At 40.7% G+C, this 27282-nt stretch overlaps 1 protein-coding gene across 3 annotated transcripts in view; it reads right to left on the minus strand.

Moving 5' to 3' along the window:
• Positions 1 to 25841, minus strand: part of XRN1 (5'-3' exoribonuclease 1) — a 64289-nt gene extending 38448 nt beyond the window's left edge. For all 3 annotated transcript variants that reach the window (XM_066619723.1, XM_066619724.1, XM_066619722.1), the window contains exons 1-23: positions 25733 to 25841; positions 20744 to 20976; positions 20112 to 20209; positions 18826 to 18935; positions 18632 to 18742; positions 18179 to 18261; positions 17952 to 18039; positions 17700 to 17868; positions 17221 to 17288; positions 15893 to 16021; positions 14503 to 14572; positions 11775 to 11880; positions 11440 to 11529; positions 10995 to 11151; positions 10593 to 10712; positions 8732 to 8901; positions 6525 to 6645; positions 6334 to 6432; positions 4882 to 4985; positions 4302 to 4433; positions 3158 to 3320; positions 1634 to 1747; positions 837 to 935 (exon numbers count right to left, since the gene is read on the minus strand). In XM_066619723.1, coding sequence (XP_066475820.1) covers positions 837 to 935; positions 1634 to 1747; positions 3158 to 3320; positions 4302 to 4433; positions 4882 to 4985; positions 6334 to 6432; positions 6525 to 6645; positions 8732 to 8901; positions 10593 to 10712; positions 10995 to 11151; positions 11440 to 11529; positions 11775 to 11880; positions 14503 to 14572; positions 15893 to 16021; positions 17221 to 17288; positions 17700 to 17868; positions 17952 to 18039; positions 18179 to 18261; positions 18632 to 18742; positions 18826 to 18935; positions 20112 to 20209; positions 20744 to 20976; positions 25733 to 25807 — 2709 coding nt within the window. In that variant the 5' untranslated portion in view covers positions 25808 to 25841. The remainder of the gene's footprint in view (positions 1 to 836; positions 936 to 1633; positions 1748 to 3157; positions 3321 to 4301; positions 4434 to 4881; positions 4986 to 6333; positions 6433 to 6524; positions 6646 to 8731; positions 8902 to 10592; positions 10713 to 10994; positions 11152 to 11439; positions 11530 to 11774; positions 11881 to 14502; positions 14573 to 15892; positions 16022 to 17220; positions 17289 to 17699; positions 17869 to 17951; positions 18040 to 18178; positions 18262 to 18631; positions 18743 to 18825; positions 18936 to 20111; positions 20210 to 20743; positions 20977 to 25732) is intronic.
• Between the last annotated feature and the right edge of the window lie 1441 nt (positions 25842 to 27282).

Raw genomic sequence — 27282 nt, forward strand, 5'->3', positions numbered from 1 at the left:
AATGGGTTCTGAGCTGTCTGAGACAGATCACGAGAGAGATCTCGAGGTTCTTGTGGACAGCTCGATGAAGTGTCAATCCAATGCGTGATAGCAGTGAAGAGGGCCAATTCCATGCTTGGGATAATTAGGAAAGGCATTGAGAATAAGACAGCTAATATTGTAATACTGTTGTACAAATTAATGGTAAGGCCACACCTGGAGTATTGTGTTCAGTTCTGGTTGCCACACCTCAAAAAGGATATAGTGGAGATAGAAAAGGTGCAAAAGAGAGAAAAGGCTATAGCATTTAGGCCTCTTCAGTCTGGAAAAGAGGCTCCTGAGGGGGAACATGATTGAGACATACAAAATCATGCAGGGGATGGACATAGTGGAGAGAGACACGCTCTTTTCCCTCTCACATAACACCAGAACCAGGGTACATCCACGAAAGTTGAGTGTTGGGAGAGTTAAGACAGACAGAAGAAAATATTTCTTTACTCAGCATGTAATTAGTTTGTGGAACTCTTTGCCACAGGAAGTAGTGATGGCACCTTGCCTGGATGCCTTTAAGAGGGAATGGGACAAATTTCTAGAGGAAAAGTTCATTACAGGCTACAAGTCATAGTAGGTATGTGTAAGCTCTTGGTTTTAGAGGCAGGCTGCCTCTGATTGCCAGATGCAGGGGAGGGCACTGGGACGCAGATTGTGTCTGTTGTCTTTTGTGCTCCCTGGGGCATTTGGTGGGCCACTGTGAGATACAGGAAGCTGGACTAGATAGTCCTTTGGCCTGATCCAGCAGGGCTTTTCTTATGTTCTTAGGACTCCTCTTACATCCATAATTAAGAAGGAGCACTTACATGCTGATTCTGTATTAAGGCATCCAGTTGGGGTTCACAAGGAATGTTGAAAACAACACGAATTCTACCATCTGAGATCACATCACGTGAATCCTGAACCTTAAAACAAATATTTTAAAAGTTATTCCAACTCTCAAATGTAAACATTTCTGTGATATTTTAAAGCAGGGGTCTCCAAACCCCGGCCCGGGGGCCAGATGCGGCCCACAGGCAGCCTCTTTCCGGCCCGCGGCCAACCTCTTTTCTCCTAAAAGCCTCTGCCCCACTCAGCTGAACATGACCTGAACTGTCCTCTGATTGTGTCTGGAAGGTGTTCTGAGGGCCAGAGAGGTTGAATGAATGAGCCCATTCATTCATTTATTCACTTATCTAAGTTTCATCTCTAATTATTTATTTAGCACACCATGCTAGATATGCGATGCGGCCCTCTGGCCAAAAGGTTTGGAGACCCCTGTTCTAAAGTGTGGCTGTGGGAAGGAGCCTGCACCTTCATGAACCCATTAAGATAGCAGCAAGTACAAACAACCAACAAGAAGAAATAAGTTCCTTCACAAAGGGTTGAAGGCAAAATTCACAGAGGCAGAGAAACATCGCTGATATGATAATCACAAAAATATAAAAAATTCCAAACTAGCTCAGTTAGCCTGTTAGTAAACGTAGACTACATTTTTAGAGTGCACATTACATTTTTTTCTACAAAAAGTAGTAAAATCTTGTATGAACAATGAGCCTGATTAGATCTGTAAAGAAATCTTTTGAAGAAAATGTGTTAGGACTAGCACTTATGTAAAACTAACTTCTCCTGTGCAGCCATAGTAAGGTGTTCCCAGCATGAAGACTGTACATCCGAGAGGGAACAGGTCATCCAAAGTCTTGAGTCTGGAGAAGCGGGAATCAAAAGCTTTTATATCCTATATGAAAAAGTAGAATAAATGATCACATTAAAATGAAACACATTTATTAATCAGGTGTGACAATACAAAATAGTGATCCACTACAGAATGTTCTGCTCTACAGCCTGTTCATTCTTCAAGTAAGATACCATGAACCTGGTTGATATTTTGAGCATTTTTATTAATTTAAATTATTGGTTTTTTTTCTAAACTGCATGCTAATTCTACATCATAGCATGGAACTCAAGGTGCAGCTATACACCCTTACCTGGGAGTAAGTTCCACAGAACTCAGTGGGGCTTCTTTCTGAGTAGATATGCATAGCAGTGCACTGTAAGACTCTAAATGTCAATTTTATAGTACCTCATGATATATCAGTAAATTACAAAGGCCACAATGGCAAAACTCAAGGTAGAGATAGTAGCAGAAGGAGGGTGGCAATGAATACAGTACCTCTTCTAGCACTATAACTATAGCAAAAATGAGGTGGCAGTCCTTGGGACCTTAAGCAAGCTTAAACTTCAAAAGGTTACCTTGAATTTTAAAAAGCAACTGATTTTCCACTGTAAACATTAAGGGCTCTATCCTATCCTATCCAGCACCTGTGTAGCTGCAATGCAGCTCTGAGGTAAGGGAACAAATGTTCCCATAGCTTGAAGAGGCCTCTGCGATTGCCTCTCCACCACAGGATGAAGTACATGCCCCACTGGCACAGCTGCACCAGCACTGGAAAATTGGATAGGATTGGGCCATTAGGGCACAATCCTATGTATGTCTACTCAGAAGTAAGTCCCACTGTGTTCAGTATGGATTACTCCCAGGAAAGTGCCGATAGGACTGTGGCTGGGCAGCCCAATCCTGAGCTCCCATGGCACGCAACTTCGGCGGCATCAAAAAAGGCTGCCACCGGAGCCTGTACACCATGGGCTACTGTGGACGGCACCACAGGAGAAGGGGATTTTCATCCTCTTCTCCCGTCCCCTTTTCCTCACCAAAAGGTCGGTGGTAAGGTAAAAGTGTTCGTGTAGGGTACCAAGCCCAACATGAACCAGACCCAGCTCCCTCCCTCCCCACTCCCTCCCCCTGGCATGCCTCCCGCCCGCCACTCCTCCTCCCGTCGCCTGCCTCCCCCCTCCCCGGAATGCCTCCTCCCCGCCCCTGCTTACTATGCCGTGACTCAGCAGTCCATGCGACTGCCGAGTAGCAGAGGCCGGGTTCCCAAATGGCACTAGCCCAGCACCAGCCAGTGCTGGGCTAGCACAGTCACTTGCCCAGCAGTAAGGCTTACAAATGTGCCTTATGGCACATTTACGACAGTGCACGCTGGTGGTAAACCGGAGTGCACTGTTCAGGACTGGGCTCTAAGTCTACTAACTGAAATGATACAGATGGATAGCTCTTAGTAAAATGAGAAAGTGAGAAGCTTACCTTGACAATTGTTTGGTATGCAAAAGGTAGAATTTGCTTAGACCACTGCTTCTCCAAATACACTTCACCACTCTGATTTAACTGGTATCTACGTCCAGTTAGTAACTGAGCATATACAACTACAGAGGTATCATTAATAATTACTCCTTTTCTTCTCTGGTAGCTGATGAAAAGAAAAGGGTATTCGGTTTAAAAAAAATATTGTTACATTCATTTTTACATTCATTACAATTCAAAAAGCCAGTACTTAAAAACTACTGGAGTAACCTGTAGCCTTTATAGGACCATCTGTGTGGAATAAGAGTTTCCTAAGGAACTCTTTATTCTCTAGTTAGACAATATAAGCAGCAAGACTAACTATGGCTGCAATCCTAAACTGAACAGTGTGCTATAAGAAGTGGCAGAACTTATTTCAGTTGGCAAGGTTCAATACTAAAACAAGAGTAGTAGAACACAGCTTCTCTGGCTCTTATGGGACTACAGGGAGAAGACAACATTTAAGTGTCCATGGCTATCTTAATTGTGAAGGTGGTTGTGAAAACAAGGCTGCAAAAGAACTAAGACTGGAAATACTACCCAGGTTCAGAAGATCCCCTTCAAAAAACATAGTTTGTTACTGATAAACTCACACATGCCCATCTCCCCTCCCTGCACATGACAGAAAAAATGCCAAGCTTACTGATTTGTTAAAATTTCTCATGACATTTGAATATTAAGCAAACAACCAGGATCAATTTAAGATCAAACTATAGTCAAGTATCCTGGTTTGTTGGATGACTTTGAACTACAGTTGCAGAAGCTAGAAAGCTTGACATGAGAAGAGCATGGCAAACTTGCCAACTTGTTCACAAACTATGGATAAAGGCATCAAGTGAAAGCAAGACCAAATTAACTAGATATAATTCATAAAGGGCCTCTTCAAGAACTTTTCACCTTTGAGGATAATTGCTAAATAAGCTGATTATGCTCTTTGTTTGCAGTTAAAATCCATCACACCCATAAATTTTCTTTAGAAGCTGAAACATTGTTGCGGCCATCTGAATGATCATGCATTTATAAAGTGGCCCTCAGTAAAAAGCAGAGGGCTGACAATGAAATTAGAGATAAGAGATGCTGCCAAGCTATACAAGAGATACAGCCTTACTGTTCTGAAATTCCCTGGATTTCTTTCATCCACGTATTCTGTTCTTTATCTCCAACGTATGCTACCTTAGTTGGTGGCATATCATTTCCCATGTAGACTTTCTGCACTCCAGGAGGCTCCTCCAAAGTAAATCTTAAATTCAAAACAAAGGAAATATCCATTTTAAATTGATAATTCAGTCCTGAACTCACTTGGAACTATGTCCCTACAGAAACTTACGCTGAGGACAACAGGGGAAATTTGGGAAGAAATGCACATGCTACCATTGAAAAGTTAATACAAAAAAGAAAAGTATGCTTGAGTACTTATCCCTATCTTTTCTCATCCAGATTAGCTATTCTCCCACAAGTAGCAAGAGGAAAGCAAACAATTAATACTTTGCTCTTCTACACAAGTACTCAGATCCCCATAGACATATTAAAACATTAATATTTCAAAAATGATGTCATTTACCACTGCTATTGTACCATCACCATGCCATTTGAGGAGGGAGTTTTAAAAAGTGAATTAACTCTACATACATCACAGGACACCTGCAGAAGCAAGTAAGTGAGCAGCTTTCCAAAACAGTCTCTCTTACTTTGTTTCGCCATCTGATACAGCAACAGCTCGAGCTTCCTCCAGGTGTGGCCAGTTAACAAAGACAGATTTCCCAAGCACCAAGCTGGCTACATTTTCTACACTCTAAATAAGAAAAGTGACCCGTTAGCCTATCAAAACAAATCCAAGCCAAAGATTAAGATATATAGCACAAAAACATATAGGAATCAACAGATGTATAGGAAATAGTATACTGTACTACAACTTTTCAAACTGGATTTTATTTTGCAACAAAAACCCTGAGCTATTTATACAGTTCATTTTTGTCTCATTCAGAAACAAATACCAGCAATTAAATATTATCTCTTTTGTTTAGGTATATGGCAGTAATAGTGTAATCCTTAGCATTCTCAAGCCACATACAGCAAATTCAAAAGATAACCAAGATTAGGAGAGACAAATTTCAGGCACGTTTGAGCTCCAATGTTAGAACTACTCCTTGAAGAGTTAAACATTTGTTCGAATACATGTCCCCACACACTTCATAAAATTCCACCTAGCTTTCAACTCTATTTACATATGGTGAAGGATCAGATTGTACTTCAAAACAAACTATAAATAAGGTTTCGGTAGATAATTAATTTTTAGTTAAAAATACAGCCAAAATATTCTAAGATCCTGTTGACTGCCAGGAATCTGTGCTTAAAATATTTTAGTATTTTCTAACTAGAAAAAAACCAAGCTCAACAGCACTTAAGTAAACTCATCTTAATACATTTAATCAAAGCATTTTACTGCGAACAAAACAAGTGCATTACTGTATTTCAAAGTGATTACTTAAGAGCTGCCTACTGGAAATTCTCCCTCTTTGTATTCTTATTTCCCTTTTCCTATGTGCACATTAACAGACCAATCCTAACCAAGCTGCCTGTCCCATGTACAGTGGTGCAAAAACAGCCACTGCAGTATCCCATGGGACGAGGGAGGCAGCTGGAGGTTTCTTAGAGGTAACAAAAGTTCCCTTACCTCATGTTGATCCCAGCAACCACTATGGATCTAATCAGATCTGTACCAACTCAATTGCTGGCACAGATCAAAGTAAACCTGTGCAGGGCTTTCAAGTGTGGGAGGGGGTAGTATCTGGCACCCTCTTTTGCCGTTGCTGCCCCCACCGCCCTCCAAGGCCTGAACTGCTCTCCTCCCCACCCTTACCCTAGCCAGTTTTGCCTCCCTGTCGCTCAGTAGGATACTTACTACTGATGGCTCCCAGAGCTCCTCTGACTGGCATGAATGCTGAATGCCTGGTCATACTAGCTTCCCCACCAGTATTTGCATCATTCTGGCCCCTGCAAAATACTTTATGGCACTTTTGCAATGGCCATCTCCCAGGTAGCAAGAGATAGACCAGTGCTGGCCTGGGACTGGATCTGGGCCGTGAGTGATCAATATTGCAACTATTTAAACATGCTTGTTGAAAAATCAACACCCTCACCTGTTCCTCTGAATCATCTGGAACCACAATTTCCAACAGCATATTTTCTCCATGGCTGCTCTGCTGAAATACTTGTACTCCGTTTTTTTTAAGATAAAACTATGGTGGGGGGGGAAAAGGCAATATGTACATTAAACATCTTTCAGATAATAAATATGTGATAGAAAACAAAATGTTAAGATGCATTTTACCTTATGCTCAATGTGCTTCAGGGTTGGAAACCCACAAAAATATAACTTCTCCATATCCAATTTAGTTATTTTATTATGGGCAATCTGTACACGCCAGACATCCAAAGACATAGCTTTATGCCTAAAAAACAAGTTCAGTCACAAATTGCTTCAGTATCCACAAATTAGAGCCCAATCCTGAGCTCAACACGCAGGCTCACTGCTGGTGAGCACTGTTGCCAACGTGCCATAAGGCACGTTTGCAGGCCCTACTGCTGGGCAAGCGCCAGTAGTAGCCCAGCGCTGGGCTACCGCCAGGCAGGCACCCGACCTCCGCCACTCGGTGGTCGCATGGACCACTGAGCAGCGGAGAGGTAAGTGGGGGCATGGGGGGAGGTGGGGAGGAGGCATTCCAGGAAAGGGGGAGGCGAGAGGAGGGTGGGAGGAGAGGTGGTATTATGGGGAGGCAGGGATAGGGTGGGGAGCAGGCATACCGGAGAAGGGAGCAGGGAGGGCGGGAGGTGGGACCGGTGGAGCGTCAGGCTCCCCCAGCTTAGGATTGGGCTGCCTGTCATCAAATGCAGAATGTAGACATTCCTTTTAAAAAATACGTTTTGAAACACTGTGCCTTTCACAATGAAAAGAAGCTAAAAACAAACTGCCTATTAGGTTTAAGGCAAAATGCAAGCCAGGATTAAAAGAAAGACTATCAAATATGAGCTTAAGAATTTGTCTTTAATCATTTAATAGCACCATCAATCAATATCTTCTTTCAAAGAACATATTACAGGGCAATGATATGATAGTGTACAGCAATTACTACCCACCCATCTCAATTGTACTGTTTTCTGACTATCATCTGTGATATTATCCCCTTGAGTCAATGGCGTAGCTAGGTCATTTGACACCAGGGCCCATAAATTTTTGTCACCCCATGTGGCATAATTAATCAATTATTTAATTATTAATTAATTATTAATTCATTTACATTTTTATACCACCCTTCCTCTAAGCAGCTCAGGATTTGAAATGAATAATAATAATGGCCAGAAAATAAATGCAGAGAATATTTCCCCACAAGCAATGGATGAAATTCTGCTTCAAATGGTATATAACATGATGGTATTATTCCTAAAAGCAATGATTTCCAGAATTTTGGTCACTAGGGTGTCACCCCCCTCCCAAGAATGTCTAATTGACCTGTTTTGAATTAAGGCAGTGGTTCTCAAACTTTTAACACTGTGACCCACTTTTTAGAATGACAATCTGTCTAGGACCCACTAGAAGTGATGTCATGGCTGGAAGTGACATCATCAAGCACGAGAAAATAAATAATTATAAATAATAAAATTAAAGAAAAACAAATAATTAAATAAGGGGAAGCCAGCCCTGTTCCACCAAGTGAATTTTCTCTGTAGCCTGCCTGCAATAACACCCCACCCCACAAAAAATCTGTGAGATTTTCAGCCCTCCCCAGTGCCCACCTTACCAGCTCAAGCCTCTGTTTTGCTCTGGGGGCGGGGTGCTGCCTTCTGGAGCAGCTGTTGAGTTTCACTTTCATCAGATTGGGACCATGCAGCCAGCCTTGCATTCCTGTTTGCCTGACTTGACCAGGAGCCAAGGCACATTTGCTCACTCGCAAGTAAACGCGACAGTGTGGCTTACTTTCACTTTCCTTAGGGCTCAATACATTCATCTGCTTGGAGGGAGGGACTTCCTTTTTGGGTGTTTTTTGGGGGCTGCTTTCATTGGATAGGAACCATTCTGGTGTCATTGGATTCCTCTCAGGCTGCCCCTTCCGATGAACTATGGCAAGTTCGCCTACTCGCAAGTAAACGCCTGATATGGCTCAGTTTCAATAGGGTTCCATGCATTTTTTGGCCATAACTTTTGATGGAAAGGAGGTATTTCAATCCAGCTTTCTGCATTACATTCCGCTGGAAATTCCTCATCCAACAGTGTATAGCATGATAGAGTTACTCTGAACATCCGCGATGTTAACGATGTTGGGGCATTTATGGTGTCACCTCTCCCCAAGGGTGGTACCCAGGGGAGACCGCCCCCCTGCCCCCTGCTAGCTACACCACTACCTTGAGTCCCCTTACATATGCACAACTGCCTTTGAAATCAATGGAACTATAAGCACCTAATGAAATAAAGGAAGCAGCATATCAGCAGCATTCAACAAAATGCACCATTGCATTAAACTACTACCACTGCCGTCTTACCTGGTATGGCATCTTTCAATTGAAGGGAATTTCTCCAGCCATGGTGATGAGTAAAGGAACTCCACATCTCTGTCATACCAGTACATCAGACATTCACTGTGCCTATTTCTGTGCCTTTCCTCTTCTGTCAAAAATTCACTGCATGATGCCATTGTTTGTAACAATTGTTTCTAAACAAAAGATAACATTTGATAGATTGCACATCAGATATCAATATACCTAGAGTCAAAAGGGAGTCTTGCAAAAAGTACTGCCTTCTTTTACAAACACTCTTTGAATAATCTTCCTGGCTGAAAATTGTATTGGAACTGCGGAAGATATTGCAAGGAGAAAGGATGTGGTGTTTGCAGTGGCCCTTTGCTCTGGTGAATCTGGGAAACATGGGGTTAAAGCCTGGGCTTTCAGCAATGGGTGTGCTGCACAGCTGAAGCCACTAAAGGCAGCCAGGTCATTACAGGGATAAAAGCAGCATCTGAAAAAGTGAGAGTTGGTGGGTTGTAGTTTGAGTGAGAGGAGACTTGCTAGCTTATCAGACTGACTTAGGCTGCAATCCTAACCCAACTTTCCAGCACTGACATAAGGGCAATTCAGCTCCTAGGTAAGGGAACAAACATTGCCTTACCCTTAAGGAGGCCTCTATGACTGCCCCCCAACTGCAGGATTTCCCCACTGCCACAACTATGTCAGTGCTGGAAAGTTGGTTAGGATTGTGCTCTTACTGGATAGCTGACTAATGAACTGACTCATTAACCGGCTAATGGATTAACAAACTGGCACACTACCTGGTGGATGGACAACAAACCAATGCTGACTAACCAAACAGAGATTGGTGGAGAGCTGAGGTGCTGCTGCTATACCTAGAATAACTGCTGTTTGGAGAACTGGGAGGAAGGACCCTACAGGCAAGCCACCTACTAGTCACCTTTCTGCTGGTGCTGGGTTAAGCAGTAGGTTTTTATTCTGCTAGAACTAGCTGTGCTTGGGCCAGGGAGGCCAATTAGCTTCAAGTGGGCATAAGTTAGAGGTCTTCAAACCCTGGCCCAGGGGCCAGATGTGGCCCGCAGCAAGCCTCTATTTGGCCTGCGGCCAACCTCTTGTCCTTTGAAAGCCTCTGGCTCATTCAACCAAACCTCTGGCCTGCTCAAACAGAATGTGACCAGAACTGTGCTCCAATTGAGTCTGGAGGCTATTTGAGGGCCAGGAAGGCCATGCACATCTGCTAAGAATGCCTTCTAAAGGACTAAAAACATCATTTCCTGGTTTTCCTGAAAAACCAGAAGTGATGTTTTTGGGCCATCTGAAGGCCTTAGGCTTTTTGAGGCTCTCTAATGTATTTATTTAAATTTTACATTTAAAACTTATTTATTTTTCCAGCCCTCAACACCATGCCAGATACTTGATGTGTCCCTCTGGCCTAAAAGTTTAGAGACCCATGGTCTAGGAGGAAGCTGGTAAATAAGGTCCAGAGTTACCTTTAAGAACTGACCTATAAAGCACACAAAGTGCTATTATTATTCCTTATCTGATCTCAAATTTTGGAGAAATGAGAAACATGAACCTGGTTTCTTAGTATTAATAGGAGAAAATCCATAGAAAGAAAAAGCATTTCAGTTTCTCTTAGCCTAGATCTAATACGGTTCATGGAAATTGTAAAAAAATCATCGGAGAATGTGGGGAAGAAGAGAGAGCGATCTATCATATGATATTGACTTCTCAATAGATTAAGTTTTTTTTTCAGATGACTACCACTCTTCAGGCAGCAAGATTCTGAAAAGGTATAAAGTTCTAAGAATGCATTAACTCCTACCTGTTTACCACCACACAAAAAGCTACCTGGACAACAAAGAGTCAAATTTCTTACCTCATCAATAAACGGGATTAACACTACAGCTTCCCATTCTTGTTGCTTCCCATTTAGATCGGTTTTAAATTCCGTTGGATAATATTCAATAATAGGAGACTCTTCACTGGTCATCAAATGCTAGGATCAGGAAAAACATGATTCATATTATTCACAAATAATGCACATTTTTGTCTTCTACTACAACAGATCAACATGACATTAACAAAAAATAATTGTTTATACAGCCTTAGTGCCAAACAATTCACAATACTAAACCATGTTCTTATTTTAAGAAGTGAATGAGTAAGATAATCCATAATCAAATAATATCTAATGCTAATAAAATGAAAAATTTTCTTGTACAATAGAAAGCATGGTAGTATTAATGATACATAAGTCCTTAAAAATATTGCAATTTACTTGGTAGCATTTTGGTAGCAGATCTTTGCTTGCTGATGGAAGGACTGCTAGAAGCTGTTCAAATGGCATGAATGGTTTTCCTAAATTAAAATTAATCTTCAGTTCACTGATGTTGTGAATATCTGAGAGGTAAGGTGCATAATGGTAGGGGTAGTACCTACAGGAAGGAAACAGTTATTTTAGTTCTTCAAGATGCATAGTCAGGTATGAATAAATCAGTTTCATTTAACCCAGTGACCTTGGGAAATGGAGGAGACATCTGGAATAATTAGAAGGCAGCGTAATAATAATCATAATCACCCAGGCAGCATTATCCTGAGAGGAGGCTAACATAGTCGGGAGAGAGTAAAAAATTCAACTGGTTTGGTTTCTAATATATATTAAGTAGTTGCAAAAATATGATTAAAATTTATTGATCTCAGAATCTTATTTGTAAGCATCTCACCAGCTCCATGACTGAACTCCATGGTAGTAGTAGTGCAATATCCACTGTATAGCCTGGACGTAACATTCAGCTTGATCAGCCAGAAAATCACTAAAATGAGACAAATACATATTATCATACTACATTCTCCTATAGCACTCCTACAGATATAAGGCTATGTCCTCTAAAATCTAATTCAGGCATTATGCCCTCCAATTAGAGAAAATAATTTTAACACATTTTTAAATTCACCACTAGACGCTATATTAACATAATTACTAAAAAGGTGAATACTAACATAATCAGAGTTTGTTTCCATATAATGAAAAACTTTTTGTGATGGGGTTAATACTTACTCTGAAACTACTTCTACACCCATCTTTGTCATGTAGTACGTTCTTTTGTATTGCCTAAACTCTGTCTCAAACAGATCATCATCTTCAGGCTCATCTTCTAATGTAGCTAGAGTGAAAAAAAATACACCATACACACACTTTTAAAAAGAAAAAGTAAGTATTGCACACCCATTTTGCCCCAAATTAACACTTAGTATGCTCTCTACTGTTAAACACATGTATAATAACAGCAACTGCTGTAGAAGTTTAACAAACTTCTGTAGCTAGTGATCATATTTCAAAGTTGATACAACTTACAATTAGCCTCTACAATAAGGGAGTTGCAGAATAAGGAATTAGATCAGAAGTTCTTCAAGTCCAATATTCTATTTACAAAAGACAGATCTGCCAGGAAGCCCACAAACAGGGTGTGAGCGTGCCAGCCCTTCCCCAGTAACTGGCTTTCAGTGGCATACTGTTTCCAATGACAGATATACCATTTTGTCACCATAGGCTATATCTATTGATCTTCAAGAATCTGTCTAATTTCCTTTTAACTCCACATAAGCTAGTAGCAATTACCACACCTTGTAGCATCTACTATCAATCAATTTCACTGGGTGACTACATTCTAGCAGAGAAGGAAAATAAGTTCTCTCTATCCACTTCTTCCACACAATGCATAGTTCTATAAATCTCTATCACGTCAACCCCTTTTCACTCTCTCTTTAAACTGAAAATCCACAAATACTTAGAATTTCCTCACAAGGAAGGTGCTTTAACCCCTTGATCATTTGTGGATTTTGTTCATGGAAAGGATAGGACAAATCTGCACACATTTTATGCACCGTAGACACTTGTCTATAATTTGATCTCATAGAAAAGCGGAGGGCAGGTTTTGAACCAAAAATCATGGAATTTTATATGACGCTCTGATAAGTCAGGTGTTAAACTTAGGAGGGTGTCTGACTATAGTTTTGTCTGATTTTATCGGAGGCCAGATCCTGAAAAATAATCTACCAGTAGTTGTTACCTAAAAATTGTACAGTCTAGTTTATTAAAAATAAAGTAAAAGATCATAAGATACATTTTTATTCTTTAACTTTTTAAATTCTGGTCCTCATAATCTTTTTGTAAACACAATCAATGTAAGTGTACTGTAAACAACATACCAGTAAAACTGTGGTTCCCAAACTGGGGTACATGTACCCCAGGGGCACTCAACAGGACCTTTAGGGGTACTTGAGAAAAAGAATTTAATAATGGCAGAAAAAAGCAGAATGCCTTGCAGGGCCAGCAAGGCAGAAAGGAAGGTAGCTAGCTGACTGTGAAAGCCCCACCAATAGCTAGTTTTTGGTCATCAATTCATGTATGAATCAGTGACTGAAAACCAACACAGTAAAAAAAGCTGAATCATAATATGGAAAGTGATCAATTATCAAGAATTTCTCAAGACACTTTGGTGAAAAACAGTGAAAAGGCAAAGTCTTCAGTGCTTCAAACAGATGAAAAGAGAAAATACTGTGATGAATACATGAAGTATGGGTTTTCATATGGAAGAGATGAGGGCTTATATTATTTATATTAATTACAGACATTCAGCTAATATGAGGGGTACTTATTTATGGAAATGGGCTGCCAAGGGGTATGCAAGTGAAAAAAGTTTGGGAACCACTGCAGAAGAACCATCAAAGAAGGATTTAATTAAGGTGCCTGGTGTGTTAAGCCAGAGGCTCTACATATAACATACAACTTATAACACATAACTGGGAGTGTACAATTCAATTCACAGCAGAGAGACAAGCAACAAAGAATGGCTGTGAGGAAGTGCAATTGCACATAGTTGCAACCCTATTTACTCAGAAGTAGACCCATTGCTTTCCATGGGTGTTATTCTTAAGTAATGGTACCCTCAATTGTAGCCTGGGACTTTTGTTTCAAATGGAAATGAGGATTACATCCTGGTGTTTTTTAAAAAAAACAGACCTCTGCAAAATATTTGCAAAAAGGAATGAGGCTGTAGTCTTCTAAATAGAGTCTTTAGACTAAAGAGTCTTCTAAAGAGTCTTCTAAAGAGAAGGAGACTTGCTTTATTTCAATGAAGCCTTCAGCTATGGCTTCTTCTCAGGAGAAGAAAAGGTTAACTTTTGCTGCAGCTTTGCCCTGGAGGGGTTGCCTTGGAGATTAACAGCTCTTTATCTCTGCATTGCTTCTCAGGTGCTGCCAGCTGCCTGAAAAGCCCTGACCCCTGAGATAAGGCAAGCTATGATCTAAGCTTGATTTATTGGCAGAAATTTCTTGCCCCATAGGGGAGTATCTACAGATTTCTAAAAACCAAAGGAGTATTGAACAGAGAGGCCAACCAAGAACAGGTATTGAGTCGAAAAGTTTCTTGCACTGTGCTCAACATACACTCTCTTGCAGCCTCAGCTTGCAATAAGCATTCAGATGACAGAGAAAAACTCCAATGCCAATCCATCCTTAGCCTCATTATACTCCTGTGTATTTTTCAAAGGACCCATTCACACAACTCATGTAGAATGCTAAAGCAGTTTGGCAGTTGCAAAGATGCACTCTCAAAGATGTGCAATATTGGAAGCATTTAATAGCAGATTATTTAACAAGATTATAATATAACTATCTTCCCTTAAAAAGGAAGGTGATATGCCAGTCAGCTGCTTATCCCCCCAAATATTTTGTAGGTACAAGTTTACACAGCATAAGAATTGCACAATACTTTTGAACTCACTTTTTGGAGTAGCTACAATTCCATTGTCAGTTTTTTCTAAAGCAGCCAAGCATATGGCATTTTCCTGAGCCTGTTAAAAGTTACAATTTATACTTTTGAAATAACACCAAGAAATATGTATATAGCATAAATATAGTAAGATCAACAGTTCAATCCTGTAAATATTTGCTCAGAAATAAATCCCACTACATTCATTGGGGCTTCCTTTCAGGGAAGGATTGCAGTCCTTTCAGGGAAGGATTGTACAGAGGATTGCAATCCAACAGTAGCATCCCTATGGGCCAAACTCAAAGCTGCAGAGGATATCCTTTCTGCTCATGTAAAGCTTTAGTAAATATTCAGAAAAACTCTAGTACATCCGTTTAAACAAATGCTAGTTGTCTAACATTCTGGACCACTATTCTAAGCATGCTTACTTAGAAAGACATTCCACCAAAACCTAAGGATTAAGACAGAATTTAGGATTTAGGATTCAGAACACCCAAAATGTTGCCAATCTCTGAATTAGTGGGGAAGGTAAGGGATGTTTAACCCATTGCTGCCTAGCCCACAGGTGTACACATCTGATACCTGTTACATATATGCAACATTCAGCAAAAATGGTTTAATGCAGTCCCAAAAGCCCTAGCCAAGACCTGCAGTTTTAGCCAAATAATCGTCTTCTGTAGCCTTCTAAAACCAAAAGTTCAGGGGTTGGATAGAACCCTCCACCTGCCCTATAATTTCATCAATGAATGATGCTGCCCAGAACAAGCTTGCTGCTGCTTATATTATGCTTATAAGATTTATAACAAGAGAAAAACTGAGTGAAGGAATGTTATTCTCTTTCCTTCTACTGTTTCAGTTTACAATTACAAGACCAGCCCACAAATACCTCAATTATCTTTAAAACAAGTCAGATTCAGTATCTTTGAAACTGAGGGTGAGGCAAGGAAAAGGCAACAAAGCCCAGGGAAGTTTTTTAATTACTTAGGCAAGCAACTAACCCTGACCCAGAAGCAATTACAGTAATCAGGAAGCAACTGATTAGAACACCTTGATTTTCTTGGTTAGCAGCTTTGGCCAGGACAGGGTGGCAATTTTAAGGCTAATTGTTGTATTGGCAACCTTCAGTCTCGAAAGACTATGGTATCGCGCTCTGAAATTTAAGGCTAAATTCCCACAAGAATCCCACAGGTCACCATTTCAAGGCCCACACTCTTGTCCTGACATGTTCCTTTCAACTCATTAACATGGAAATACACCTCAGTTATAAGGAGCAAGTGAATATATTAATGCATATTAAATACCATAAAGACCTTTGCACACACTTAAATTTTGGATTTTTAATTTTTTTGTGCACAGTCTTTTCCTCCCTCTATATGCAGAACAAGACATTCAAAATATTAACCTTGCGCTTCTTTTGTTTTTTTGATTCTTCAGCTGCAATACCAGCTGCCTCGTTCAGGTATTTATTGCCTACTTTGCTTTCAAACCACTTTAGATCTACAAAAACTTCACTGAAGTGCTCACGATCAAACTGCAAATATAAGAGGAACAACACAGAACAGTATCATTATTGCGAATATCAAGAATATAACACAGAAAATCTGGGACTTTATGTATTATTGTATTAATAATTATAACTATTATGATAATTATAATAATTATAAGTGTTATGAGAGCACATCTACTGAATGAAATCCTCGCAAGAGTCTGACTGATATTAGCGATGTGCCAGTTTGAGAGTATTCCTGGAAACACTTTTACACCTGGATGCTCAGGTGTCAACCATGGCCTTAGGTGCTCTTGCCCAGCTTAGGCTGGTCTACCAGCTGCAACCTTTCATGGGGGGGGGGGGGGGATCAGACCTAATCATGGTTGCCATGCATTGGTTCCACCTCACTTGATCTACTGTAATATGCTCGACTTAAGGCTGCCCTTGAAGATCAATCAGAAAACTGCTGCTTGAATACCAATTGCCATGAGATGGGTACATCTTGGTTGCTTGTACATTTCAGTGCAATTTAAGGTTCTGGTTTTAAACTTTAAGGTCTTGAACAGCTTGGAGCTCAAGTATCTTAAGGACTGCCTCATCCCCACATGAAACTGTCTCCCAAGATAATCAGTGCTCTTCTAGGTCTTCCACTGCCGACAGAGGTGCATCTGGCAGTGACATGGAAAAGGCCTTCTCTTGAGATGTCTGAATTGAGGAACTCTCTCCCTCAGGGATGAAGGCAGCATCTTCACAGCTTTACTTTTAAAGCTGCCTTCATGGTAATATTATTGCTGTTATCTTATTGTTTTAATTTTTTAAATCTTGTTTTTAATTGTAAGTCACCTTCAGCACCTCCTTGAAGGGGGAAGTGCAAGACAAAAATATTTTAAGAGATCCATTCCAAGATAATATGATTGGAAGGGAGATATTCTGATTCAAAAGCCTATTTTTTTTTATATGTTTAACTACATGAAATGGCTGCAGAGGAAATGTGTTTGCAGAAATTGTCATCTTTCTCAATTAGCAATAAATGTAAGTGAGATATACGTTTTAAGATGTTATAAGAATTGATGAGTTGGGAAATGCTAAATTTTAATCAAAATGTGTACTAAGAATCGCACAGTAAAAAATTATCCAGGAATATTTAATGTTCAGTAATATGTGACAACTATAGAGAACCTTACTTAATCATACATTGCATAAGAGTTACATTTTGTACAGTACAAATATGATGTACTTACATCTGACAATTTTGTAAGATATTTCTCAAAGCGGGGTAAGTTGAGGTGCCCACTTTCATTAATGTAACCTATTGGAGAAGAAAAGGTGCAGTTGATGCTTGTAAACCAGGAATTTTATTTCCTACAGATTATATTCACATATTCGGTTAGTCTGCATGTTCCATTGCTAACAAAAGTGCATCTGGAAGCAACTGGGAGAAGAGCCTTCTCTCTCACAGCATCTTGCTCTAGATTTAGTTACATGACTGAATCCCATTAATTTCAATGAAACAGACATTACTAAGAATATAACCAAAGAAGTCTAGGATATGCAATACAGTGTAGTATTTAAGCTAGATTCTCCAATAGGTATACAAATACAAGAAATGAAGATTACATTCATTACTGTCTTTCCCATTCTTTTTATAAGTTTCTAAAACTTGCTCCTAAATGAGACTTTGAACAACTATATAATAGGAATTATGTGACCAACAACTTACCTCCAAGTTCAGGTAATACAGTCATGTATGTTCTGTAAAGCAGTGGCAGTGCATCATGGTTAATATGCAAATGAGGTAGATGAGGGATAAAATCATTTCCAACAAGAAAGCCCATTAAGATCCAGTCATCTATTATTCTATCAATTTCGTATGTAAATGAGATCCTGTCCTGTTAAAGATTGATACAAATAATTCATGATAATTCTATGCAAATCTTTTCATAATTTTTGTCTTTGGCCCATTTATACTCACTTTAACAGGTGAAAATTCATAGTCAATATATTCTCTCATTAATGACAAGTGCAGTAGATGAAAAGTTGTTTCTTCTGGGGCACAAACTCTGTAAATTATTGAATACCACTCAGTAAGGTAAAATTTTCATCATTCAACATTAAATGCTCAAAGAAAATGTTCTTAGTCATTCAGAAGTTTTGTTTAATTTTCCCCCCATGCAATTAGCAGTTTTTACAGCAAATTACCTTTGTGACTTTTTGCCACCAAATCTGACCTCTTCTCTTAAAAGGGAGAAATGCGGTTCATGACTGGTTAGTCCAAGCATAATCTGTTGAAATATTTATTTTGAGAAAAATTCTAGTCAGCCCTCTGAGCCACCACATTTGGTAAACTTTAAATTATTAGTTCTTTACAATACAGCTAACAAGCCTTGATCTAAAAAGATATCACTGAGATCCATAATCACAGTGGGGTTGCCAAGTCTCCTCCTGTCCGTGGCACCTGTACTGTGAAACAAGCCGATTCCCATAACCAGGCCAGTGTAAAAAGCTACAATCAGGGAGTGAGAAATCTTCAGCGTACACACAAGCATTTGTGCAGCCTGAAGATCACTTCAGATTCTTAGATCACAGCCGTATAAGTACAAATGCTGCATTTATTCCCACATAAACCATGTATATACTTTGAATTGAACATACCAAGTCAGCATCTAAACCATACAGACAGTGCCGTGTGTTTGGGTCATGATCAACCTTTGCTTTCTCTGATCTGATAAATTCCATAATTTTATGTTCCCCTTCTCCTGGTGTCTGAATGAAAAGAAAAATCAAATTAGTAAATACTGTTATGCTAAATATTATTTTAAGAAGTCTTTATTAATGTAAAAATTAACCTCATGGCCTGATAAGTAGACAGTTATGCCTTGCCAGGATTTGTCTGTGGATATCTTCATATTTACAAAATACTTCAGGTGTTCATGCAACCTGGCCATGAATTCAGTCCCTAGTAACAGAAATCTAAAGGTTACACCACGCATTGAAATCTCAAAAGTTAATATGAATATTTGCCATTGAAAAACACCAATAATGCATAGAAGCAACAATCATTTTCACTTTCAAAATGAACAGGACACATTTTTTAAAGATATGACTTCATTCATTGCCATGATATGAGCATGGATCCAAAGAATGACAAGCAGTGCTTCAGCTGTGAACAGCACTTGCCTGCTTCTTCCTCTATCTAGTAAATTATGTTCTTATGTAAGCCAATCACAAGGGACCCTGAGGAAGAGTGTAATACATGTCCAAGGCAGCAACCAATGGAGGTGTCTTATCTAAGCAATAGTTTGTGGAAGACTTAGGGCCCAATCCTATCCAACTTTCCAGAACTGGTGCAGCCACAATGCAGACCAAAGGATAATGTTCCCATACTCTGAGAAGGCCTCTGAGACTGCTTCCTCAACACAGGAAGCAGTGCTACCCCATAGGTACAGCAGCACCGGCACTGGAAAATTGTATAGGATTGAGCCCTTAGACTGCTCTTGCACAAGTGAAGTTCCACTTCCACTTTGTAGGAACCAATCCACTGTGGCTGCCAAAGCAATCTTATGAATGTCTACTCCCACACAGTTGTGGAAAGGACTGCAGCCTCTGATAACTAAAATTGCACGAACAAAGATTTGAACTGTGACAGAATTACAAACAGTCTAGATTTCTAAAGTTTTATTTTGAGATTCAGACAGGGTGCCTTTATTCATGAAACACAAACAAAGGTTTCAGAGAGGCTAAATAACTCTGAGTTTTTAGGGAGATGTGGGAATAACCCCAAAAGGGAACTAATCTGGTTTTGAGGTTTACCTGGTTTCTAGAGTTGCTCATGAAAAATGAGAGGTATCTGCCAATATGAGTAGTACAAAACAAAAGAGTTACTGAGACCAGATTGACCTGCTATTGTAACTAACAAGAGCAATCACATATCATTGACCGAGAAAGATTTACTGCAATTTTCAGGTCATTCCGTTTCAACTCAATCCCACTGCGTTAATGGTTTGAGTACTTCGAAGACTCCATCTTTTAATTTCAAGTAACCCAGAGAGTCTTCTAAGGCAAAGAAAGGAGGATGCAGTTCCAGAGGGCAACATAACATCTGAAGCGGTAACAACAGAGTCGATTTCCCTACCTGGTGTAATACAGTTGGAATCAAACCTGGCCTCTGTGGGAAGAACTTCTCCTTTTTCTAATGCCTTTTTTATTTTGTCCTCTGCCTCCTTTGCTGACCTATAACAAAATTACCCAGCATTTAGTTAGTTCATTCAAATGGCTTCACATAGACTATTTTGGTAATCCTTTTTACAATCCAGAAAAACATGTTAGCATTATCCCCTCACCACAGATGGGGGAATGAGGATGAGAGACAGTGGTTTAAGAACACTACAGGCAGAGGTGAGATCTGATTTCAGGTTTTCCTGTCCAACAGTTCACTGTCACGGACAAATCCCTCACATGTAAGGAGCCTCCAAACCAAATCATATTTCTGAAATTTAACAAAGCAAGCAAGGAAAAATGTACAAGTATTGAGGGAGATAAAATATCAGTTAACAAAAATGAACAGTGCGGTCATGCAAAGTGATGGGAGTAAAGCATCTAAAATTGTGTATGAAGGAAGAACTACAGCTTTTCTGGAACAAAAAGAAGAGTTTCCAATCACTAACAGAAACACTAACTTGCCTTAGCGTTAACTACCACTGACAACAAGCAATGCATCCAGAAAGTATGAAGAAGCTCATTTTCAAAAGGCAAGCACTCACAAACCTAAAACGTCTGCCACGTTGCTGGTTCATTTTTGCTCTTGGAGCCACTCCATCAACTGCCATGAAGAAAACTTTTCTTGGTTTTATAATGCGAAACAATACTTCCAAGTAATGAAATATATCAGCAAAGATCTTGTCTTCTGAGATTCTGAAGTGAACATCGTCATCATTAGGGTGCGAGCACTGATGAATAATGCCATTCATGTCTAGGTACAAATTGTCAAATTCTGGAATCTAGGAAATACATTTAACACCATTAATTACCTAAGACACAGTCAGCAGTTATTAGCTTGTCTCATGAGAAACTATACCCTCCATCATCTTCAATGGTAATAATTCATCATCATTACTACATTGATGCAATACACATAATATTTTAGTGAATCCTGCTGAATTCCACCTTTCTTTAGTGAGAGCATTTTAAAGTGTGAATTCTGGGGTTCATATATTTCATATTCAAAAGAAACCAGATGCAAGTCTTTCTAACAAGTAGACCCAAATACGTCTTGTTTATAAATAGCAGAACAATCATAAACAGTTACTGTGATATAACTACCTTCTTTGTCCTTGAGTTCTCAAAGAACCAAAGAGTAAGATAAGAGAAAAACCCAAACAAATGTCAAGGCAGTCTTCTCAACTATTCTCTGTGGATGAACAACTGTGGTAAAAATTATAGCAGGTGAATGGTTTTGATAAATTATCTGACCAAAAGGGCCAGAGATGCAAAACATTTCTGAAAAACAAAACTGCACTTTCGTCCTTCAGACTTCAGCATCCAATGCTTAAAAAATAAAAAACCAACCTCATTTAACAGAAAGAATCACATTTTTAAAGTTTTCACCAAATACACATACACTCTAACAATTCTTATTCTTGTCCAGAAACCCCTAATTATACTCTGGAAGTGACTTATACCACAATGACAAGAGGTTTCAGGTACCAAATTCCAACAAGATTTATAATAACCCTACAACTATGAGAGAACTAATACATATTGCTCTTATTCCAAGTAAGCAAAGCAGTATCTGGTGTGGAGTCTTAGGGTGCAATCCTAACCCCTTGTCAGTGCTTTCCAGCACTGGCATAGCAGTGCCAATGGGACATGTGCTGCATCCTGCAGTTGAGGCCTCCTCAAAGTAAGGAAATGTTTGTTCCCTTACCTCAGAGCTGCACTGCCCTGATGTCAGTGCTGGAAAGCACTGACATAAGGAGTTAGGATTGTGCCCTTAATCTTACTACATTTGTAGAAATATCTTTACAAATATGAAGTAAAGAGAATCGGTTCAGACCTCCTGCTCCTCCAGTTTCATTGACAGAAATGATATAGGCAACTGCCTCCAGATAGTGCTGAAAGACTTTGGTCATCGTATAGGAGAATATATAACACTTCCTGCAGTTGGACTTCCTGCAATCCTCCTGGAGCATTGTGAAATAGCTATGAAGTTTTTGCACATTTGTGATTCCCAGCAGATGCAGCCACTATATTATTTCTAATTAGAAAAGTGATCTATTATAATTTCTGAAAAGTATCTTAAACACCAAATGTTAACAAAAACAAACACCTCTTATTTACAACCAATAAATAATTACACATTTTATCTTCTTACCAAAATGTGCACTGCTGCAAGTTGCTATGATCATACAGTGCAGTGGTTCTCACACATTTAGCACTGGGACCCACTTTTTAGAATGAGAATCTGTCAGATTCTGGTATGCGGTGTATATATATATATTCTGGTATCTGTCAGAATCTCGTATGTGGTGTGTGTGTGTGTGTGTGTGTAATAGCAGCTTGTGAAACATACAGATCTGGAACATTTCCCCAAATGCAGTCATATATTATAGCAGCTTGTGAAAAGTACAGATCTGGAACATTTCCCCAAATGCAGTCACATACCATGGTAGCATCAAGTCTAATAGATTAAAAATAAAATATTGAAAGGAATGGGGACCCACCTGAAATTGGCCCGCAACCCACCTAGTGTGTCCGGACCCACAGTTTGAGAAACACTGAATCAGTGCAACTGTCAGAGTGATGAATGTTTCAACATCAGAAACAATGTTGCAATCTCTACTTTACTATGAAGCTGACTTTACAAGGTTGGAGGACCAACCCTCAAGCATCTCATTCATAGAATGATGCCATGTTAATGCATCATTCATCTCTTCAGAGAAAGGGCAGAATACCAATGTAAAAAATAGTTTGGTTGAGCTAGAGTTAGGACAGACAATATTTCTTTACATAGCGTATAATTAGTCTGTGGAACTCCTTGCCACAGAAAGTGGTGATGGCATTTCCCCTAGATGCCTTTATAAAGGGATTGGACAAATTTCTGGAGGAAAAGTGTATCAAGGGTTATGATCTGTATGTGTAAGATCCTGATTTTAAAATAGGCTACCTCAGAGTGCCAGATGCATGGGAGGGAAACAGGATGCAGGTTGTGTCTTGTTGTCTTGTGTGCATCCTGAAGCATTTGGTGGGCCACTGTGAGATACAGGAAGCTGGATTAAATGGGCCAATGGCCTGATCCAGTGGGGTGGTTCTTATGTTCTTAGATAACACACAGCATTAATTCAAAAAACTGCATACCAGCTGCCTTAGACACACTTACATTTTGTTTTTTTAACATGACTAATAAGGCACTTCCAAAGAATTCACAGAAAACAGAAAAACAGAAAATGCAAAATTAAATATTTCATTGAAAAAGACTACTAAAAGATCACAAAAGTGAAACATCTGTTTTTCCATACATAACTGCTACAATTTAAAGTACAGTGCTGTGAGTGGATATATTTCTCTCAGTAAGTCCATAAGTGAATGATTTTAATCCTATGTTAATAAAAAGTAACAGGAATAATAAAGAGAATCAGAAACGACACTCTTTATAGGATCACACAGTGAAGACAAATGTATTAATTCAGAAGTAGGTAGCCATCTTGAGCATCATTTGTATGGTGAAAAAATTGAATAAAAATATCCCAGATAAATAAGCATATTTGGGGCTCACTCTCAAGTGTACGATTCCTGACAATGCATTAGAAACTTTATGCCAATATCAGCTGTAGTAGTTATATTTGGAGCTGTAGCATCTATGTTAACGTTCATAGGTTTCTTCTGGTTTAAGCCATTTCTGCCCAATGTTCCATGTACACAACAGGGACCAAATGTGTACACCTGTGGTCCAGCAAAAATGAGTTAAAGCAGAAGTAACTTAATTAAAAAGTTAATTAGCCAATTATCAGGAAAAGGGAAATTCAAAAGTTAAAAAGCAATCAACAGCTTTTGGAATCTCATGCCAGGTCACAGACTGACAGCCCAATCCTATCCACACTTTCCTGGGAATAAGCCCCATTGACCCTAATGGGACATACTTCTGAGTAGACATGCATAGGATTGGGCTATGAGACTGATCTTCATACTAAACTAAATACCACCAATTTCTCCCAGTTCCACCAGCTTGACTACAGATATGAAAAAGCAATCAGGAAGAATAAAAAAGAATAACTTGTAGGCTTGACAAATAATAATTACATTCTCAACAGAAACAACTTGACATGGTTTGAGAGCAGATCAGCTTTCCTACTTGACAGAAATTTTAGGCAAACAGAATAAATGAAAGTTGCAGTCCAGGTTGTGGCTGACAGCAAATTGAAAGTAATTTTAACTGTGTTTGTTACGAGGCATATTCCCAAAGCTTCACTCATGTGGGCTTAATTACACAGTTACACAGAGTTTCATGTGCCTTTTGTGTTTAACAAAAAGCTGGAGGCTGCAATCAGGACAGGTGGCAAGGAGAGAGAGTGCTCACGTGTCTGTTATGTGTCACAATAATCCTTTAGCAACCAAGTGTGTTTCTTCTCAAAAATAAAGTTTCTTTTCCTCAAAAGCACCCACCATTACCCCAAAAAGCAGTACCTGAAGAGCACCCAGTCAGACAGACAGAAAAGGGAGAAATTCCATAGCAAGCATCAGTTCCCCACAAGGTGACCAGATGTTCTCTTTTTCCAGGACATGTCCTCTTTTTTAGCCTCACGTCCTGGAAAAGAACTTAAATGCCCCCCTTTTCCCTGTGAGCGGGCCCCTGCAGGCAGCACCTAGCCTTCTTGTAATTAATAAATTACATGAAATATAATTTTAAATTTAATAAGTAAAACAGTGTTTAAAATAACCACAAGCAATCAATATACAAGTGTTTTAGCTTTTATTTTGTCAGGTCCTGCATTTGTCTTGGATGTCCTACATTTGGGGGTGCCTTCTCCTCTTTTGCAGTTATGACAGCTGGCCAAAGGCCCATCTAGTTCAGCTTTCTGTATCTCACAGTGGCTCACTAGATGCCTCAGGGAGCACACAAGACAACCAGAGACCTGCAGCCTCGTGCCCTCCCTTGCACTTGGCATTCAGAGACAGCCTACTTCTAAAACCAGGCGGTTGTGCATATCCATCATGGCTTGTAACCTGTGAAAGACTTTTCCTTCAGGAATCTGTCCAATCCCTTTTAAAGGCATCCAGGCCAGATGCCATGACCACATCCTGTGGCAAGGAGTTCCACAGCTGATTACAGGCTGGGTAAAGAAATCTTTTCTTCTCTCTGCCCTCCCCAGCAGGCCAGATGCCGTCCCCACATCCTGTGGCAAGGAGTTCCTCAGGCTGATTACAGGCTGGGTAAAGGAATCTTTTCTCCTGCCTGTCCTGCCATGCCATGCCAGATGCCACCCCACACCTTGTGGCAAGGGGTTCCAAAGGCTAATGACACGCTGGGTCCCCCTGGGTGCTGCTGTCCCCACAAAGCAGCCCTGAGGGCCAGACAGAGAGGGAGGGGCTCCCCAGGGAGAGTCGGTCCCCATAAAGAGCTCCAGCCGAGCCTGTTTCTCAGGCCTTCCCATCAGGGGTCCGTGAGGCGTCCCGCGAGGGGCCGGGGCGGTCTCAGCCCTGCCAGGCAGGCACAGGAGCCGCTTCCCGCGGGGGCAGGACGGCCGGCGCGCCACTCACCTGCTGCTCCTTCAGCACCTGGCTGAGGCAGGGGTAGCGCTCAGACACCCAGCGGTAGAACTTCGGCACCCCCATGGCGGCCTCGCTCTGCCTGCGGACTCGCCGCAGCCCCCGCGAGCTTCCTTCCGGCTGCGGCCACAGAGTCTCCGGGGCCAGAGCGTCGGCCCTCCTCGGTCGACAGGCGAGTCCGCCAGCCGCTCGCTCGCGCGCCCCTACCGGCGACCGGAGGCAGGCCAGGAGAACGCGCCGCTGCTGCACCCAGGCGCCTCCCGCCTCGTCGAGCAGCTGCTGCGCAGGCGCAGCAGGGAGCAAATTTGCGCGCCTCGGGCGCGTGCAGAGGGGGCTGGCAGAGCAGCCCCGCCGAAGTCCTTTGAAAAGCACTGCCACCGTGGGAGGCGCCCAAGCAGAGCGCGTGCATTATGGGCGCCTCATATGGCAGTGCCACTTTTCAGACAACGCGGTGGGGAGGCTCTGCCTCACCTGCCTCCCATGTATAGGTTGTGGGTGCTTCATATGGCAGCAGTGGCACTTTTTGAAGAACTCCAGTAGGGACTCTGCCTCACCTGCCTCCCCACACACCACAAGTCCCTGGTATACATGTGGGCTGGGCAGAAATGTGATAAGGATGGACTAAGAGCAAGCATCAGAATACCCGTGACGTTGCAGTTGTTGCTTCTGCCTTTTTTTTGTCATGGTGGTTATAGAAAGCTTCAACCTCACCTTCAAGGTTGAATTTGCCGAACAGCTGTTCAAAGCACAGGAGCTCTGAAACAAACCCCCTCTAGTTATAACATGATGAACCCTTGAGCAGGAGTTCAAATGCACAGAGTGACCAGAAGTCCACTTTTTCCAGGCATGTCCTCTTTTTTAGTCTGCAAAAGTTAAATGAACTCCTTTCCCCCCTGCAGGCAGTGCAGAGCCTTTTCATCATTAATAAATTATATGTAATATAGTTTTAAATTTATTAGTATGGGGTTTAAATTAACCACGAGTGGTTTGAGTTTTTATTTTGTCCTACATTTTCCTTAGATGTCCTACATTTTGGGGTGCCTTGTCCTCTTTTGCAGTTATGACATGTGATCATGCTGGGTGAGATAAACTGCATTGGCTCTTTGGAAGTGACTAAGGGTCCAATCCTATCCAACTTTCCAGCACCAATCCAGCAGCTGGTAGTAGTAGTAGTAGTAGTAGTGTAACTTTATTGTCATTGTGCTACATGTCGAAAACTTAAAGGGGTTTGGGGTGCTCAAGAGTTCTTGGTTTTTGAACCCTAAAACCCTCAAGGGCCCCTGTTCAGTAGTACTGCCACCACCCTGTATGTGCCAGTGCCTCAGTCCAGGGACACTGAGACCCTCTTGGCTTAACTCTATCCCTTGCAGGCAGTCACCTCTTTCTCCAATTAAAGCTTCAGTCCTCAAGTTACTAGACCTCAATGAGCACTTGGTAGCTTGCTGAATGGCTACGTACATACCCCATGTATGTATGAACAGCTACATACATACCCCATGAAGACATACCCCAGGTTGGAAACCACTACTCTAGGGGTCTCC

Source organism: Tiliqua scincoides, chromosome 3 (genome assembly GCF_035046505.1).
Source record: "Tiliqua scincoides isolate rTilSci1 chromosome 3, rTilSci1.hap2, whole genome shotgun sequence".
Lineage (NCBI taxonomy): Eukaryota > Metazoa > Chordata > Lepidosauria > Squamata > Scincidae > Tiliqua > Tiliqua scincoides.